Source organism: Symsagittifera roscoffensis, chromosome 6, assembly GCF_963678635.1.
Source record: "Symsagittifera roscoffensis chromosome 6, txSymRosc1.1, whole genome shotgun sequence".
NCBI classification, from domain to species: Eukaryota; Metazoa; Xenacoelomorpha; order Acoela; family Convolutidae; genus Symsagittifera; species Symsagittifera roscoffensis.
In genome coordinates, this window is record NC_087067.1 from 52,294,134 (window position 1) to 52,307,446 (window position 13,313).

The 13,313-nt window shown below is 33.7% G+C and overlaps 2 protein-coding genes across 2 annotated transcripts in view; both read right to left on the reverse strand.

Moving 5' to 3' along the window:
• Window positions 1-5,139: 5,139 nt before the first annotated feature.
• LOC134848809 (uncharacterized) lies at window positions 5,140-5,922 on the reverse strand. The gene has a single exon (XM_063866321.1). It carries the CDS (start codon window positions 5,920-5,922, stop codon window positions 5,140-5,142), a length of 783 nt encoding a protein of 260 aa, XP_063722391.1.
• A 3,932-nt stretch (window positions 5,923-9,854) lies between these two features.
• Window positions 9,855-13,313, reverse strand: part of LOC134848149 (sister chromatid cohesion protein PDS5 homolog A-B-like) — a 350,720-nt gene continuing 347,261 nt past the window's right edge. Inside the window, exon 11 of the mRNA XM_063865508.1 lies at window positions 9,855-10,885. Coding sequence (XP_063721578.1) covers window positions 10,109-10,885 — 777 coding nt within the window. The 3' untranslated portion in view covers window positions 9,855-10,108. The remainder of the gene's footprint in view (window positions 10,886-13,313) is intronic.

Sequence of the window (13,313 nt, forward strand, 5' to 3'; positions counted from 1 at the left end):
AAAGAATTCGTCGTAAATCAAGCCATCAATTGATTATTTTTGAGAAAAAGAAGTTGTTAACCGGAAAAAAGTCATAAATAAAAAAAAATCACTGCAATCCAGGCGAAGTTTTCTCTCTCTTTTCGCGAGTGTTATAAAGTTTTGTCTTCATCATTTTTCACTTTAAGTCAACTCAAGTTTTTTAAAAAAAAAACGCTTTCAAGATTTCAATTTTTTTTTTTGAATAATTTGAATCAGCATTGTACAAAAAAGCCGCTAAGTCAAAATTAAATGAAAATGAAGACATGCTCAAAATTTGTCTATTAGTTGTCAAAAGTACAGGTTTGTTCAGCACCACCATAAAAACTCATATCCTGCGAATAGTATTATTTACAGGGAAAAGTCTTGTACACGTTTGCAATACTTTAACTGTTGCAAGTGTTAGAATTCTGAAATCATTGAGGCGAAACAAACTAAAATAAAACTTCGAGACACAAAAATTTTATTTCAAAAAGGCCATTGATGAGACAAAAAATCAAATTAGATAACGTACTTGCTGGAAACCGATGCAAGCATTAATGTGAAAGTTATAAATTTGGTAAAATGTGAGCCGAAGTTACACAAGGCGGAAATAATTCAGGAAAGTTTTATATAAAAAAAAATAAAAACTGATTCATAATAGCCCTTTTACACAGATACATTAAACACAAGCTGTATAAAAAAGTTCCAAAATGGCAAAATATCAAAAAATGGGACCTTTAACTTCAAAACTTTAAAAAGCTTGACAACGAATCCAGACCTATGGACAAGAGTCATTTGCCTTATTTGCTTATCTATGTCACCGTTCCTTAGATTGCTTTCATACATACCTTAGTCAGGAAGGCGTATGTTTTTGAGTCATTCGCACCTACGGTGCATAAAACAGATTATTGTTCCGACCATTGAGAAAATAGGGAGGAACTTTGTTTTCGGGTGTTTCAGTTTTTTTCCAAGCAATATCAGGTACCACAAAGAATCATCAGACTGGGTTGAGTGATATATCATATTAAGGCCTTTTCAGTCGTGATTTGAACCACGTTAAAAATTTCGCAGAATTTTTTTCTAGTATCGAGAAAAACCGATTTGAAATTTTTGATTTTTTTGTCGAATTCAAGCAACAAATGCCAGCGAGCAGGCTTATTTATGGGTAGTTTAAGCAGTTAACAATAGCTTATTTATGCTTAATATAATTTTCATCGAGGAAAAATAGTTTTTCGAGATTTTTAATGCCATTTTAGGAAGCGAAATTCAAAAAAAAAACTCGATTAAGCCTACATTATAGTTTACATCATAGTTTATCGTCAGATCCGTCTATCACACCGCGCGGAAAAAAAACTACACTAATTTGAAAACTACACTTTTTCTTGTAGTTTTTAAAGAATACTAGCGTATAACACACCACCGGTGCTTCGAACTTTTGAAAACTCACGAAAAACCGCATATAGTGGAAACCAGATCTGCAGGCTTTTAGTGTACTCTGACAGCACCCAATTACATAAGGAATTTCAAATTTTTAAGAAAGGAATTTCAAATTTTTAAGAAAAAAATTTCCTTTAAATTTTCTGAAATTCATTCGAAAAATCAGAAACGTCATATCTCGAACACTACAAGGATTTCAGCAGTCATATTTGGAGGCAAGATTCGCAACCACTGAAAGTACCTTCACAGCATACAACTACATGGTAAGGAATTTCGAAAACAAAAATTAATTCGTTTTTTGGAAAATATTTTGAAAAAATCACAAAAAGCGTCATATCTCGAAAACTATAAAAATGTGAGCAGTCATAATTGGAGCGCAACCCCCGAGAGTTCTCTGATAACCCCAACAACAGAGTTGGGAATTTCAAACTTTGAAGAAAAAAATTTGTTACGTTTTCTGAAATTTTTTTGAAAAATCATAAAAAAAACGTCATATCTCGAAAACTACAAAGATTTGAGCAGTCCTATTTGGAGGCAAGATTCGCCACTCATGAGAGTACCCTGACAGCACCCAATTAAAAGGTAAGACATCTCAAATTTTGGAAACAAAAATTACATCAAAAATTAAGTTTTAATTTAGAAAAAAAAATTAAAAAAAAAAAGAAAGAGCGAAAAGAAGGATTGAAAAAGAAATCGAAAAAGTATTGAAGAAATTTAAGAAAAAGGAGAATAAAAAACATAAAATAAGAAAAGACAGAAAAAAAATCGCAAAAAAAAGAGAACAAAAGATCGAAAAAAGATAAAGATGAAAAAAAGATAGAAAAAGAGGGCTCGAAAAAGAATGATCGATAAGATTGAAAAAAAGATAAGAAAAAAGATCGAAAAAGAAGAATCGAAAAACGAGATTAGAAAGAGGATCGAAAAAAAGATCTCAAAACAAGGATTGAAAAAAAATTAGAAAAAAACAGAAAAAAGATCGAAAAAAGATCAAAAAAAAAACAAAAGATCGAAAAAGAAAGACGAAAAAAAGATCGAAAAAGAAGGATCGAAAAGATTGAAAAAAAAAAGATTAAAAAAAGATCGAAAAAGGATTAAAACAAAGATAGAAAAAGATGAAAAAAAGATCGAAAAAGAAGGATCAAAAATGAAAGATTGAAAAATAAAAAGCGAAAGATCGAAAAAAAAAGATAGAAAAAGGCTCGAAAAAGAAGGATCGAAAAAAGATAGAAAAAAACAAAAGATCGAAAAAGAAAGATAAAAAGAAAGAAAAAGAAAGATGAAAAAAAGATCGCAAAAGAAGGATCGAAAAGATTGAAAAAAAAAGATTGAAAAAAAGATCGAAAAAGGATTAAAACAAAGATAGAAAAAGATGAAAAAAAAAATCGAAAAAGAAAGATCAGAAATGAAAGATTGAAAAATAAAAAGAAAGATAGAAAAAAAGATCGCAAAAGAAGGATCGAAAAAAATTAGAAAAAAAGATAGAAGAAAAAGATCGAAAATCCAGATAAAGATTAAGAGGAAGAATTGGCGACAACCGTTTGACAGTATTGTTATTTTGAACTGAATCGTCGAAACCAAATTGAAAGTTAAAAAACTAGGAGACGAGTAGACAGACATAATCAAATTAAATGAAAAAGGAGGTAAACAGACAGACAGACTTAATTTGCCCTCGAAAAAAAAATTACTGAAAATTATTGACCTTGCGGAAAACTAATTGAAAAATTTACTTAAGCAATGCAATATATGCTATAGCTTAAACATGAAAAATTCTTTCGTTAAACATGCACAATTATTATGCTTAAACATGGGAGATAGCTGTCACTCGCATTTAAATATAGTATAGATAGATAGATAGATATAGATAGATAGATAGATAGATATAGATAGATAGATATAGATGGTCAGAACATTCTGTGCAATTTGCACAGTAACCGGCTATCCTTGTTGAACCTGGAAATTGTTTCCTGAAAATCATCAACCAAAAAATAAATTTCAAAGCGCCTCTAAGAGCGTTTTCTATCTGAATGTTTATCTTCAAGTCTATTGAAAAAGTTATATTCGCCTTTGCATGGCAATACTCGCAAAAATTTCGCAAATAAGATACCAGCATACCAACTGTCAAAACTGCTTAAATCTCTAGATAAAATCTGGTTACAAATTAACCAATTCAGAAAAACGCCAAAAAAGTAAGAAATGGCTACTTATCCAAACCAACAAAGTTGAGGCGCCTCAATTGCGGTACAACGCAATAAAAGCATTGCAAGCTAGCTAACAGAGACGGAAACAACTAAGTCAATTTGAAAGTTGATTTTTCTGGAATGAAGAAAAACTCAATTCCAACATAAAACAGCTGGAAACACAAATACCGGCTTAAAAAAAAACGTTTATACTAGTTTTTGAGCGGCCATTATGCCATCAAAAATAAAGTCAAAAATGAAAAAAAAAAAAAAACATAAAAAAATTGTGGTCAAAAATAGTTTGAGCGACTAAGTTTCAAGACTTAGAACTTTTGCAGCAACCGACCTGAATTAATTAACAACAATCAATTTTTGCACTTCAAACGACACTAAATAATTAGACTAAGCCGATACAATATAAGCCGAAACCATCTAGAGCCGAGTAAAACTTTGTTGTGAAAAAAAATGAAAATCAGCCAGGGTTAGTAAATATTTAAGTACATGGAAAAATCAACAATACTTGCAATCAGTGAGGAGCCTACAGCACAAAAAAAATTCGTATTGCGTTACCTAAGCCTATTAAACATAAGCAGATAATCAATGGTAATTAATTTTAAAATTGGGGAAAACTTTTTTAATTTGTAAAATTTTCGTTTCCATGTTTACTCTAAAAAGCAACAAAAGCACTATTTGCGATATGCTTAGATGACAACGGCAATTTTAGAACCTCTCGCAAATTCGTAAGCAGATCTGACAAGAAAACAACAGAAGCGGATACAAATAAAAACTAAATTTCGAAAAAAAAATAGAGAAAAAAATCATATCACCATAAGTCTAGTTTTGAGCTCTGCTTTTCAACCTCAGCATTTCATCTCTCACCTGAAGACTGGTATCATTTCACAGAACATCGTGTTAAGCGAAAGCGGTTTTCTATTCATCGATAAAACCGAGATTATAGCAGTTTCAGGCTAAATCTGTAGACAAAAACCCATTAGACAAATATCTTATCTTCAAATTTTAATCAATGGTGCAGAAAATTTTTTATATCTTCCAAAATCGATATCTAATTGTAATATTTCAATTTTTGAAGGCTACAGACAGCTTTAGCTACCCACCTGATTTTGGGATAGATAGATTTATGAGTTAAAAACACTGGTTTTATCTCTTCATATTTTTAACTAGAAGTAATTTGAACTTCATTGGAGACCGTATTACCTTTTTTTTAGCGAATGAAATTGGATTGGAATTAAAATCAAAAGTCATGCCGAGAAAAACTCAAATTGAGCGTGAACCACGACTGTAGAAAGTTTTAGGCGAATCTTCACCTTTTGATTTCGGATAAAACTGAAGAATAATTGTTAATATTTTCTACTTCAATAATATTTTTGTAAAACTAAGAAGTATTGCTCATAAACACTGGTAGTTTTCTATTTGTTGTTAACAATTACATAAACTAAAACAAAATCAACACTAAATTAGTGAGTTTGAAAAATAAACACATTTTTTCCTTCTCAAATTATCTCATCTACAAAATGAATGGAATCAAAATGTTGGTTTTCTGTTTGTATTCACTGTACTGTGCATTCTGCCCATATTTTTCATCTGAGCTCTGTTCCAACATTCGCAGTGAGAAAAATCCGAGCAAGAATGTGACGAAAAGAGGTCCTATTACAGTATACAGAGTCCAACTCGGATCATCAAAGGTTCCCACGGCCGCAATGAACAGTCCCCACCAAAGGGCGATTTCGCCGAAGTAGTTTGGATGTCGGGAAATACTCCACAATCCATGTTTGATAAACTTGCGCGCATTTTCCGGTTTCTCTTTGAATATTAGTTTCTGGTGATCTGAGATCGTCTCAAAAGCGAACCCAAACATCCATACTGACCATCCGATGTACTGTCCCATTGACGGCTCTTTGTTCTTGAAATTGCTCCATTCGAACATCCAAAGTGTAGGGAGAAGTGTCAAGAACACCCAGACTGCCTGGAAGTTCCAAGTTATGAACAACTTCGGGATGCTGGATTTAATGTCATCAAAGCGTCTGTCTTTTCCATCTCTCCAGATTCGATAAACCAGAAACATACCCAGCCTCATAGCCCAAAGAACTACAAAGCAGTACTGGATCAGGGCTATTTTGTCATTCCATCGGTCATTGTAGTGAAAAGACAAACTGACACAGATGATGAAAGAGGATCCTCCCACTAGATCGAAGAACTTCTCTGTACGAAGTAAGGCTGAGAAGACGAAACAGACCCATTGAATGGAGAGGTCAACGAGACCGACGAAAACAATCGCCGATAAAGTCATTTCACATCTGGATATTCAATTCACTTATTCACTTTTAATCATGACAAGCGGCGTAGCCACAGTTGCTTAAACCGTCTTTTGATGGGTGATGAATCGTAACTATCGTTTTAACCGTAATTTTGAAAAGCGTTTGTTTAATTTTCATCGACACTTGACGGAAATTTACAATGAAAACTCGAAATCCAAACCAATTTTCCCCTACAAAACAACGGAAAAACTTTAGAAAGACAAATCTATCACGTGACAGCTATGAAAACATAGCCAACAAACAGTTGGAAAAGAGTCAATGAACGCAAGTAAACAGAAAAAAAATACATACTGACATGCTTTAAAATCTCAACTTTCGAATTTCTAAGAAAACACTAGATACCTTAAAGCTCTTAATCAAAACCTTCAAAGAAATCAAAGTCAAACCGCAAAAAAGTAAATTTGAGCCAGACAAATTTTAAGAATTTTCCTGACAAAAAGTATCGCGCGACCTATATAAGAATCTACACTACGTTCACCGAATCTTAATATAATATTTTCTACACAGAAGCGAACAATAGCGAAAAACAATAGCGAGAAAAAGACAAAAAAAAAACAAAAGCGAGAAAACGTCGAAAAAGCAGCTCTATAAAGTGCAATAATAAAAAGTGAAATAAGCCTCGATTTCGAAAAAAATCGGTAACGTATCGGATCGATGTGCGACCAGGAGATTATGAGTCTCAAGCAACGGACGCTTTATAATTCACAAACACTAGCTACAAATAAGGCAGAGAACAGATTCTTTGAAATTTCCTATGTTACAGCTCGTAATTATAACAAAAGTGCGCCCAAATAAACGAACATTATTGATGAACACTTTTGTTTGCGAGTTAGGTTAGAAAAAAGAAGGTTCGTACTAATACACTAATCACCTAATGATCTAAGCTACGTATAATCGTCGGGAGGGGGGACCAGACATATCATGATAAATGTCGTAATTCCATTCTAGGCGCAATAAGAATTTAAAACATAGCCAATAAACAGTTGAACTGAGTCAATGAACACAATGAATGGAAAAAATGACTAAAAATAAAGACGCACCTTCGAATTTCGCAAAAAACATAGATCGCCTACAAATTCTTTGAATTTCCAGAACAAATAGCGGTTGACACTTCTTTGACAACATTAACCCAATTTAAGAAAACTGGATTATCAAGTAAATTCTTTATTTTGCTGGGAAAATTGAAATGTAAAATCCACTTAAGAAACTTAAAGTCAACCACGTTTTTCATGACCTTTAAACTTTTGATGTTTGATAGTCGAGTTGCCTTCCTTTTCACTAAAGAAATAAGCTAAAGTTAAAAAGTTATCAAAGACAAACAGTGGAAAATCAAATGTGAGAGTGAAAAATTTTTCCTGAAAAAACAAACAAAAAACACATCAAGACCTATTTAAGAGACTGAACTATGTTCAAAACTCACAATCACTTTGAAGCTTAACTCTTTACTTAATAAGTACAAGTGCAAACTAGGTGAAAAACAATGTTTTGATAACGGTAAATAAGTTACAATTTGTTGATGCTTAACCCAGTGCCTAACCCTTTAATTCAGTGACCTGCAATTGCTCGGTTACTACCTTTTTACTCTTGATTAATATAGATAGATCTGAGCAAACGTTTAGAGGAAACCCGTTCGGTAAACTCAGAGAAAATGAGAAAGGATTGATATCCATTCGAGTAATGATACTATGTACCTGAGTGGTACTCAATAAAAGTTCACAAAAGCAATTAGGAATAATAAGCTACCAGCTTGACATCATAAGAGGCTAATAAGGCATTAGTTACGCCTGCACTAATGGTGACTACTTTTAGCGCAGTCTTAACCTTTCTAGTAGGATTTGACGTAGCCCCCCCCCCCCCCCCACACACACACACACACACATACACAGTGAGAGTAAAAAGGTAAAAATCGAGCAATTGCATGTCACTGAATTAAAGAATCAATGGTTGCTTGGTTTTCTGACTTTTCATTTTCCCGCCACAAGGAATCAATCAACTCAATCATCAGCGCATATGAATTCTCATCTGTACATCTTCAATTACTTTGAAATTTGATTTTCTGTTGAAAAAATGACTGTTCTCGAAATTATGTGATCGTTGCCTACAGGAATGCTCAACTTATAGTTAATATCAAACTAAGGAAAAAGCGTGAAATATCCAATCTTGTAGTCATGGAAATTATTCTCGTGGTGAAATGAACAAATTCAAATTCTAATATTATAGATCATAAGGCACACAAAAATATATCGAAAATGAAAGCATACAAAAGTTCACAATTTTTATAAATCAAAACCTTGATATATCAAAAAACGCAAAACGCACAAACAAATTGGACTAAGATAATATTAAGTAGTTGAAATTTCTGCAAGTTTTCTACACCGAAGTGCGTTCAACCATCAATTAAATGGCGGCTACAGACTTCATCCTGTTCCTGGTTCGGTTCGAGGGTGTCCCGGTTTCGATCAGAGACGCGGGTGAATTAACATCACTAGACGGTGTGCTATCGAGTTTTTGAATTTTTCTGGCTTTGTTCTTCGGCGTTGACTGACTTGCTTTTGAAGTATCTGATTCATCGTATTCAGAGACAACTTCTCGTGTTCTTGTAACTCGTTTTCCTGTAATCGGTACTTCGCTTTTCTTTGATCCGCTCTTCTGAAAGTCTTTGGGAGTAAGTTGTTGAGCTTTCTTCGCCAATAGCTCAGGTTCAACGACTGCAGAGCTTGAAATCATGAGTGCTGAAGTTCTAGTGTTTCTACCACTTTTTCCGGATAACATGTTGGTCAATTTAGATTGCTTTTAAAGACGCACCTTCGAATTTCGCAAAAAACATAGATCGCCTACAAATTCTTTGAATTTCCAGAACAAATAGCGGTTGACACTTCTTTGACAACATTAACCCAATTTAAGAAAACTGGATTATCAAGTAAATTCTTTATTTTGCTGGGAAAATTGAAATGTAAAATCCACTTAAGAAACTTAAAGTCAACCACGTTTTTCATGACCTTTAAACTTTTGATGTTTGATAGTCGAGTTGCCTTCCTTTTCACTAAAGAAATAAGCTAAAGTTAAAAAGTTATCAAAGACAAACAGTGGAAAATCAAATGTGAGAGTGAAAAATTTTTCCTGAAAAAACAAACAAAAAACACATCAAGACCTATTTAAGAGACTGAACTATGTTCAAAACTCACAATCACTTTGAAGCTTAACTCTTTACTTAATAAGTACAAGTGCAAACTAGGTGAAAAACAATGTTTTGATAACGGTAAATAAGTTACAATTTGTTGATGCTTAACCCAGTGCCTAACCCTTTAATTCAGTGACCTGCAATTGCTCGGTTACTACCTTTTTACTCTTGATTAATATAGATAGATCTGAGCAAACGTTTAGAGGAAACCCGTTCGGTAAACTCAGAGAAAATGAGAAAGGATTGATATCCATTCGAGTAATGATACTATGTACCTGAGTGGTACTCAATAAAAGTTCACAAAAGCAATTAGGAATAATAAGCTACCAGCTTGACATCATAAGAGGCTAATAAGGCATTAGTTACGCCTGCACTAATGGTGACTACTTTTAGCGCAGTCTTAACCTTTCTAGTAGGATTTGACGTAGCCCCCCCCCCCCCCACACACACACACACACATACACAGTGAGAGTAAAAAGGTAAAAATCGAGCAATTGCATGTCACTGAATTAAAGAATCAATGGTTGCTTGGTTTTCTGACTTTTCATTTTCCCGCCACAAGGAATCAATCAACTCAATCATCAGCGCATATGAATTCTCATCTGTACATCTTCAATTACTTTGAAATTTGATTTTCTGTTGAAAAAATGACTGTTCTCGAAATTATGTGATCGTTGCCTACAGGAATGCTCACCTTATAGTTAATATCAAACTAAGGAAAAAGCGTGAAATATCCAATCTTGTAGTCATGGAAATTATTCTCGTGGTGAAATGAACAAATTCAAATTCTAATATTATAGATCATAAGGCACACAAAAATATATCGAAAATGAAAGCATACAAAAGTTCACAATTTTTATAAATCAAAACCTTGATATATCAAAAAACGCAAAACGCACAAACAAATTGGACTAAGATAATATTAAGTAGTTGAAATTTCTGCAAGTTTTCTACACCGAAGTGCGTTCAACCATCAATTAAATGGCGGCTACAGACTTCATCCTGTTCCTGGTTCGGTTCGAGGGTGTCCCGGTTTCGATCAGAGACGCGGGTGAATTAACATCACTAGACGGTGTGCTATCGAGTTTTTGAATTTTTCTGGCTTTGTTCTTCGGCGTTGACTGACTTGCTTTTGAAGTATCTGATTCATCGTATTCAGAGACAACTCCTCGTGTTCTTGTAACTCGTTTTCCTGTAATCGGTACTTCGCTTTTCTTTGATCCGCTCTTCTGAAAGTCTTTGGGAGTAAGTTGTTGAGCTTTCTTCGCCAATAGCTCAGGTTCAACGACTGCAGAGCTTGAAATCATGAGTGCTGAAGTTCTAGTGTTTCTACCACTTTTTCCGGATAACATGTTGGTCAATTTAGATTGCTTTTTATCTGGCATCAAATGTTTTGTTTCCGACTTTGAAGTCGAGCTTGTTGTTGACTTGTGATCTTTTTCGCTTTCAGTATTCCTTGAATTGGTTTGAAGCCTGCTCGGTCTTGTTTTCGATTGCCCTTCCTTGCCTTCATCTTCCTGTCTACCCGTCTTCTGATTCTCTTCGTCCTTCTTGGGTGTGTTCGCAGGAGTCCCTCGTGAACCATTTCTCGACACACTGGGTGTTCTTTTGTTCGATGATGGAGAATTACTCAATTGGCCGCTCAGTTGCTCGTTTTCTTTCTCATTGTCCTCTTCAGTATTTGGGCTTCGTGTGGGAGATTTGAACCTTGATAGTTTTGTCTTCGAACTGTTTCGCGTTCGGGTAAAGTACACCTAAAAAAATTACCATCTTTATTGTACTTTTCTTTGAAGAAAGGAAACCAATTATCTCAATGTAGACAAACATAGCTAATTATGAACAGAAAAAGGAGAAAACAAACTGATTTCCTATCTCTGAAATTGAATATTGAATAATTCCTTTTTTTCACTTCTCTTGGAACTCATAGAAAGATGACATCACCGTAGTGGTCTTAGAAGTTCAACCAGATACTTCATTGTCTTTCGAAAACTAATGCAAAGGTGAAAAAACTGGCTAATAAAACATTGAAAACGGACAGTAAGAACAGTTCCAATGAACATGAAAACCGAAAAATGGCACCTAATTTTCGGGCAGAAAATTTCAAGTTTAAGGCATTAAAGCTCCTCGACTTCAAGCTTCTCGCGTTAAAGCTTCTCGACTAGAAGTTCACTTATTTAAAAAAAAACGGATAACGAAGTACTTTTATTTTGATGAGCATTCTAAGACATATCCAACAGAAAGTTGCTAAAGAGTCATGAACGCAAAGAAATGGAAAAAAACTAACTTGCTTTTTGAAAAAACTTCAAATTTAACAGACAAAAAATATATGACTTTTAAGCTCTTAGAATTTCAAGATTAATTTAATTGACATTTTTTGATAAATTATACCAATTTGAGAGAACTGGGCCAATAGGTATTTTTTCCGCTGAGAAATCTGTAAATGAATTCTACTTTCGAAATTAGAAGTCGATAACGTTAATCGTGACCTTCACACTATTACTGTTTGATAGTGGAGGTTTCCTTCCTTTCAACAAAAGAAATGAATCGAACTTCGGAAATCAAAAATCAAACCGCGAACAATCAAATTTGAGCGTGAACAAATTTAAGAATTTTTACTGAAAAACTGATACTCGCTTTGTTCCTAAGCTAGCTTTGCTCGATATATTCCTAAAACAGAGTCAACCGTTAATTGACCCAGAGGCGAGGCTGCGCTTCGCGCCACTTGCGATACAAACCAAAAAACCGCTAAGTCGGAAAAAAGTCGAGAAATAAAATCGAAAATGTGAAAAAAAACTAGATCTATCCAAATGATTCAGGCTACTTTGAAACAAAACCATGCTAAAACAGAAGAATACGAAATTAGCATTGGAAAAATATTTACCAATTACTAGAAACCCTTTATGTCGAAAAAAAATTAGCAAGACTATTTATAATAAAAGTTAACAAATCGTCCTTGCCCTGAAAAAACAAAAATTTATTTGCTTGTTAAATGAAGCAAAATGAGGCAACTGGACGATGTAATATAAGGCAAAAGCTATTAAGTAAAAAAAACCAGAAAAACCGAAAAACAATTCCAAAAAATTTAAGACTAATGAAAAACTATTGAGTCGCCCTAAATCCCATAACACACACGCGCACACAATTTTTCGCTCTTAGAACGACGCAAAACGAGTCCATCAAACTGATATAAAATAGGCTGAAAACAATCAAGTCAAAAAAAGGAAAAGAAAAAAAAAGAAAAAAAAAGAAAAAATGATGGCATGAAAAACTACTTGAAACTTTCTCTTAAGATTTTAGCAATTTGCGCGAATCAGATGTGAGCATTGAAGCTACGTTTCATGTGAAACGACTCAACATTAGGTCACTAAGACGATAAATTACAAGCCTAAATCATTTGGGCAGAAAAAATTTCTTATCGAAAAAAGACTAAGTCAAGAAATTACAAACAGCCGAAGTAAATCTAAACACTAAGAGCAAGGAATATGTAAAATTCGTATATAAAAAAAAACAATTTTCCGATGTGGCAACTAAATCGACAAAATACAAGTAGGCAAATCATAAGCCGACACTTTTTTTGAAACGCAAAGAAACTTGAATCTACTATGAACTGAACCTAAATTATTTATTTCTAATTTTGACCATTCTGTGAACAAGTTATTTACGGGAAAAAAGTCTAGTACCCGATTGCAATACCCTTGCTTATCGCAAGGGTAATAAAAGAATCAAAGAAACTTTCATTTGCAATAAAATTAGCTTACAGCACAAGAAAGGTAAGAAATGTGGGAACTTAGCCGACAAAACGTAAGCAGACAACTGATAGGACAATAAATTTTTTGATACGAAATACTTTGAGCTTAAAAAACAGGTGCTCACCGGATTCGAGCCAAGACCTTTCGCCGTCAACTAATTTTCGTAACCAGTAGCTAAATTTGAACTTTCAAGAAAATTGCTCATGTTTGCTGCAGAATTGAACGCTGCACAAATGATTCAGTGATTTTGTTAGGCTAGTTGCTAGCCCGAAAAAAGGCTATATTCCGATTCGATAACGCTTGCTAATCACAAGCGTAAAATAGTGTCAACAAATAACTGACAGAAAAAAAAGTTTTTTTGAAAATTATTTTTCTAGTTACAAAATAATTTCAATTTTCAAGAAAAAAATAAATCACCTCCGAACACCTTCAA